The sequence below is a fragment of the Rana temporaria genome, chromosome 8 (assembly GCF_905171775.1).
Source record: "Rana temporaria chromosome 8, aRanTem1.1, whole genome shotgun sequence".
NCBI classification, from domain to species: Eukaryota; Metazoa; Chordata; class Amphibia; order Anura; family Ranidae; genus Rana; species Rana temporaria.
The window spans coordinates 94,973,169-94,979,002 of NC_053496.1; the positions used below are offsets into that span (position 1 = coordinate 94,973,169).

Here is a 5,834-nt window from a genome sequence, read left to right on the forward strand (position 1 = left end):
AAAATCTTTAAACTTAAAATTCCATAACCATAACTTATTACTATATTAAATATTATCACGTAGTCCATCCAGAACGGAACTGGGTGACAAACCCCACCAGCTGAAAGCCGCTCAGGAACTGAGCGGCTGAAGCCCCCCAAACGCCGTGACCTGCTCAATCATGTTTTGTAATCCTACGACAAAATAATCTATACCATCTGTCACGGTCTGGAGTCAGGCTCAGAGGCCAGTAGCTATAGCAGCAGAACAGGTCACCCTGGCTGATGACACGGGGTCACCTGAGGTGCGGAATCTAAGCGCTAACCGGTATTCACCAGAGCTTCTGAAGGTGAAGATGGATTTTGCTGCGTGTTAGCGCCAGGTCGCGGTCCTCTGGATTGCCCCACCAGGAGGTGAGAAAGCCGGGGTACAATATCAGATAAGCAGGTAAGGATCAAACAGAAGCGTAGTCGATAACAAGCCAAGGGGTCGGTAATGAGTATTTGTAGGTTGGGATCAGGCAGAAGCGTATATGGACGGCAGCAGGGAAGCCAAGGGTCGATAACGAGCAGTAGCAAATATGGACGGCAGCAGGGAAGACAGGAGCAAGATATAGGCTGGAGATAGCACAATATTCTGGCAAGGAGGAAGTGCAGAGACATGGCTTATATCAGGAAGTTCGTGGGAGGAGCAAGGGGTTCAAGGTTCAAGACAATCAAGACACAAGGCAGGAATGTTCAATGGATCAGATGGGTTTGTCCAGCAGATCAGACAGGGAGCTGTCCAGCATCCCAGATAGCTCAGTGAGAAGGTTCACTGCCAGACACAGCTGAGGTCCCAGGTTCAAATCCAGGTCCTGACAGTACTCCCCTCCTCCCAGGACGTCCACTGGACGTCTTAGGGCCTGGTTTGTGAGGGAACCTCTGGTGGAATTCTCTTGTTAATCTAGGTGCATGAACGTTCTGCTCAGGCTCCCAAGAATTTTCTTCTGTCCCGTATCCTTCCCATTGAACCAGATATTGCAATTTGTTCCTATAGATCCTGGAATCAAGAATTTTCTCCACCACGTATTCTTCTTCACCCTGTACCTCAACAGGTGGAGGGGGTGGAAGTGTTCTTCCAGAAAAAGTATTTTCGTGAAAAGGTTTAAGTAGCGAAATGTGAAACACAGGGTGAATCTTCATACTTGCTGGAAGTTTTAGGCGAAAGGCAACTGGGTTGATCTGGGCCAAGATCTGGAAAGGTCCCACAAACTTTTGTCCCAACTTTGCAGATGGAACATGAACCTTCAGATTTTTAGTAGATAACCAAACTTGATCACCCACATGAAAGGTAGGAAGTGCTCTGCGATGTCTATCTGCAGCCTTCTTGTAACTTTCCTGAGCTTCCCTCAAAGTCTCGATCAATTTTCCCTGGGTCTCCTGTAAAGCAGTTAATCTGTTGGTAACAGCAGGAATTGGAGTTGAGATAGGGAGATCAGGGATAAAAGCTGGATGAAGCCCGGTATTTAGGAAAAAAGGGGTCTGAGAGGTGGAGCTATGTTTAGAATTGTTATAAGCAAACTCCGCTGTAGGAAGATAGTCCACCCAGTCATCCTGAAGATAACTAACAAAACATCGGAGGTACTGCTCTAACGTTTGATTGGTCCTCTCGGTCTGACCATTAGACTGAGGATGAAAAGCAGAAGATAGATTAATTGTTACTCCTAAAGCTGAGCAAAAGCTTTTCCAAAATTTTGAAGTGAACTGTACTCCTCGGTCAGAAACTACATCTTCTGGAATTCCATGTAGTCTAAAGACTTCTCGAACCATCAACTCTGCAGTTTGTTCTGCAGAGGGTACCCCCTTCACTGGTATGAAGTGAGCCATCTTAGTGAAGCGGTCAATAACAACCAAGATAGTGGTCATTTCTTTAGAGGGGGGTAAATCAACCACAAAGTCCATAGAAATTGATCCCCATGGTCTTGATGGGACAGGGAGTGGCTCGAGCAACCCCAAAGGAGAAGCTCGGGGTGTCTTATTGCGAGCACAGACCAGGCACGAGGCTACATAACTTTTGACATCTCTTTTGTACCCAGGCCACCAAAAGGAACGGGATAAAAGTTCCTCCGTCTTAGAAACTCCAAAATGTCCAGCAAGTTTGGAGTCATGAACCAACTTGAGGACTTCAACCCGAGCAACTTCAGGTACATAGAGGCGATGTGCTTGAGTCCAGAAGCCATTCTTGTAATCAAGGATGATGTTCATAGGAGGATCTTTGAGGAGTGGGTCATTCTCATACCCTTCCTTGAGAAGACTCAAGAATGCTTTAGAACTTGTGACACCTAGAAAGTTCTTTTGAGGCAGGACTGTGTATTCAGAGTTGTCTTCCTGGAGAGGCCCAGACAACATTCGTGATAAGGCATCAGCCTTACCATTCCTTGACCCAGGTCGATATGAGATAATAAAATTGAACCTGGAAAAGAACAATGACCAACGTGCTTGTCTAGAAGACAATCTCTTGGCAGAACGAATGAATTCCAGATTCTTATGATCAGTGAGAACGGTTACAGGATGCTTAGCGCCTTCCAGCAAATGCCTCCATTCAGAAAATGCTTCTTTAATTGCTAGCAACTCCTTATTCCCAATGTCATAATTTCTTTCGGCTGAAGACATTACACGAGAAAAGTAAGCACAAGGATGTAGCTGCATCTTTTCACCATGTCGTTGGGAGAGGATAGCTCCCACGGCAGAGTTTGAAGCATCCACTTCCACTATAAAAGGTAATTCAGGATTGGGATGTACCAATACTGGTGCAGAAGTAAAAAGAGTTTTTAACTTTCCAAAAGCAGCCTGTGCCTCAGACGACCACACAAAGGGCACCCCTTTCTTTGTTAGCTGGGTAATTGGAGCTATCACCTTAGAGAAGTTCCTTATACATTTTCTGTAAAAGTTGGCAAACCCGACAAATCGTTGGATTTCCTTAATGTTTCCGGGGGCAGGCCAATCTACCACTGCTTTAATCTTCTCAGGATCCATGCCCACACCATCTGGAGAAATAATATACCCTAAGAACTGGATCTGGGTTTGTTCAAACTCACATTTCTCCAATTTGATGTAAAGTCGATTCTGCCTTAATCTTTCAAAGACAATGCAAACATGCTTGCGGTGCTCTTCCAGGTTATCAGAAAAGATAAGGATGTCATCCAGATAAGCAATGACAAATTGGTCCAACAGATCTCGAAAAACATCATTTATGAAGTGCTGAAAGGTCGCAGGGGCATTGCAGAGACCAAAAGGCATGACCAAGGACTCAAAATGCCCATATCTGGTTCTAAAGGCGGTTTTCCATTCATCTCCTGAACGAATACGGACCAGGTTATATGCCCCCCGTAGGTCAAGTTTTGTAAACACTTTGGCAGAACGAAGTCTTTCCAACATTTCCGAGATCAAGGGGAGTGGATAACGGTTTTTAATTGTGACCTTATTCATGTGCCTGTAATCAATGCATGGACGCAAGGTGGAGTCTTTCTTTTCAACAAAGAATAGAGCTGCTCCTGCAGGAGATGTTGAGTGTCTAATAAAACCCTTTTCTAAATTTTCATCAAGCCACTCCCTGAGCACTTTTAATTCAGGTTCTGAGAGATTAAAAAGGCGGCCAAAAGGTATTTCGGCCCCTGGAAGCAGCTCAATGGGGCAATCGTATGGGCGATGAGGAGGTAATTGATCTGCATTTTTCTTATCACAGACATCCCGGAATGCATGGTATTGTGGAGGCAAGTCGTCATATGACTGGGTAGTTACCACACCAACTTGCAATTCCTTGACCAGCGGAGAACTTGTTTGATAAGATTCCCTACAGTGTTCCTTGCAGTGGGAGGATGTGAAATCTATGGTCCGTGCTCCCCAGTTGATAGAGGGATTGTGAGTGGAGAACCAAGGAATGCCCAGAATGATGGGAAATTTGGGTGATGTGATCAACTGAAAGCTGATGGTCTCACGATGATCCACCTCAAACTGGATTACCAAAGGAACGGTCTTATGGGTAACAGGTCCTGAGGATAAGGGTGAACCATCAACTGTCTCCATCTCAATAGGAGAAGATGTATTTATGGCTTGAATGTTATTTTGGTGGGCAAACTCTATATCCATAAAGTTTCCTCCAGCCCCAGAGTCCAGCATAGCAGAGCAGGGGATTTCACAGCCCTCAGAAATTAGCTTAATGGGGATGACAAAATGAGTTGATAAGGAATTAACCTTATTTGCTTCCTGAATCAAAGGAGAGACGGACTGAGAAATTGAGTTTATTTGTTCAGATACTGTAATATCTGTTGCTGCAATTGTTCTTTTAAATTTATTGGGACAATTAACTGCGTAATGTCCGAAATCTCCACAATAAAGACATAAGTTCTCTGAACGTCGTCTTTCTTTCTCCTGAGTAGTGATAGATCTTTTAAGAGCATCCACCTGCATAGGTTCAGGAGTGTCAGGATCAGGAGTAAATCTTGAAACCTTAGGAGGATACTGAGTAGTAGAAAAACGCATGCCACCATTACTGCCTAAGATTCCCAGTCTCTCCTTTCTCCTTTCAGTAAGTCTTTGATCAATTCGAATACACAATTTAATAAAAGCCTCAAGGCCGTCAGGACTTTCTACTCTGGCAAGCTCATCTTTTACTTGTTCCGAGAGTCCTTGACGGAACTGACTCTTTTGTGCTGCTGGATTCCAATTGGTATCCGAGATCCAGCGTCGAAATTCAGTTGTGTACTCTGCAACAGAGCGTCTACCCTGCCGTAAATTGTGCAATTTTGCCTCAGCAGTAGCGCAGCGGTTAGGATCATCGAAAACTTGGTTCATCGCAGTCACAAAAGAATCTAAATTATCCAGGACGACATCATCTTTCTCCACATAAGGGGAGGCCCAGGCTAAAGCTTCCTCAGTCAGGAGGTTGATAATAAACAGCACCTTTTTCCTGTCCGAAGTAAATGCAGCAGGTTGCATCTGAAAGTATATGCGACATTGATTAAGGAACCCTCTATAATGGCGGCGGTCTCCGTTAAACTTAAGTGGTAGGGGCATTCGTGTATTAGTATCTACGGCAGCAGTGTCTCGAGCACGAAAGTCACGCAATTGTTTATTCATATCAAGGATTTCCTCTTGTAGTGCTTTCACTTCAATTTGTAACTCAGAACATTTTTCCTGGTAGTTAACAGCAAACGTCTGCAACTCAGCGATTTGCACCCTGAGAGGAGCTACAGCAGCTGCTACAACGGCCTCCATGTTTTGGGCCAGAATATTCTGTCACGGTCTGGAGTCAGGCTCAGAGGCCAGTAGCTATAGCAGCAGAACAGGTCACCCTGGCTGATGACACGGGGTCACCTGAGGTGCGGAATCTAAGCGCTAACCGGTATTCACCAGAGCTTCTGAAGGTGAAGATGGATTTTGCTGCGTGTTAGCGCCAGGTCGCGGTCCTCTGGATTGCCCCACCAGGAGGTGAGAAAGCCGGGGTACAATATCAGATAAGCAGGTAAGGATCAAACAGAAGCGTAGTCGATAACAAGCCAAGGGGTCGGTAATGAGTATTTGTAGGTTGGGATCAGGCAGAAGCGTAGTCGATAACAAGCCAAGGGTCGATAACGAGCAGTAGCAAATATGGACGGCAGCAGGGAAGACAGGAGCAAGATATAGGCTGGAGATAGCACAATATTCTGGCAAGGAGGAAGTGCAGAGACATGGCTTATATCAGGAAGTTCGTGGGAGGAGCAAGGGGTTCAAGGTTCAAGACAATCAAGACACAAGGCAGGAATGTTCAATGGATCAGATGGGTTTGTCCAGCAGATCAGACAGGGAGCTGTCCAGCATCCCAGATAGCTCAGT

General features: G+C 45.3%; 1 protein-coding gene across 1 annotated transcript; it reads right to left on the minus strand.

Moving 5' to 3' along the window:
* Positions 1-1,013: 1,013 nt before the first annotated feature.
* Positions 1,014-2,200, minus strand: LOC120910426 (the record flags this gene model as incomplete). Its single annotated transcript, XM_040322186.1, has 2 exons — positions 2,053-2,200; positions 1,014-1,492 (listed from the first exon to the last, which is right to left on the minus strand). Coding segments are annotated over exons 1-2 (627 nt in total), but the record flags the coding sequence as incomplete, so codon positions are not given.
* Between the last annotated feature and the right edge of the window lie 3,634 nt (positions 2,201-5,834).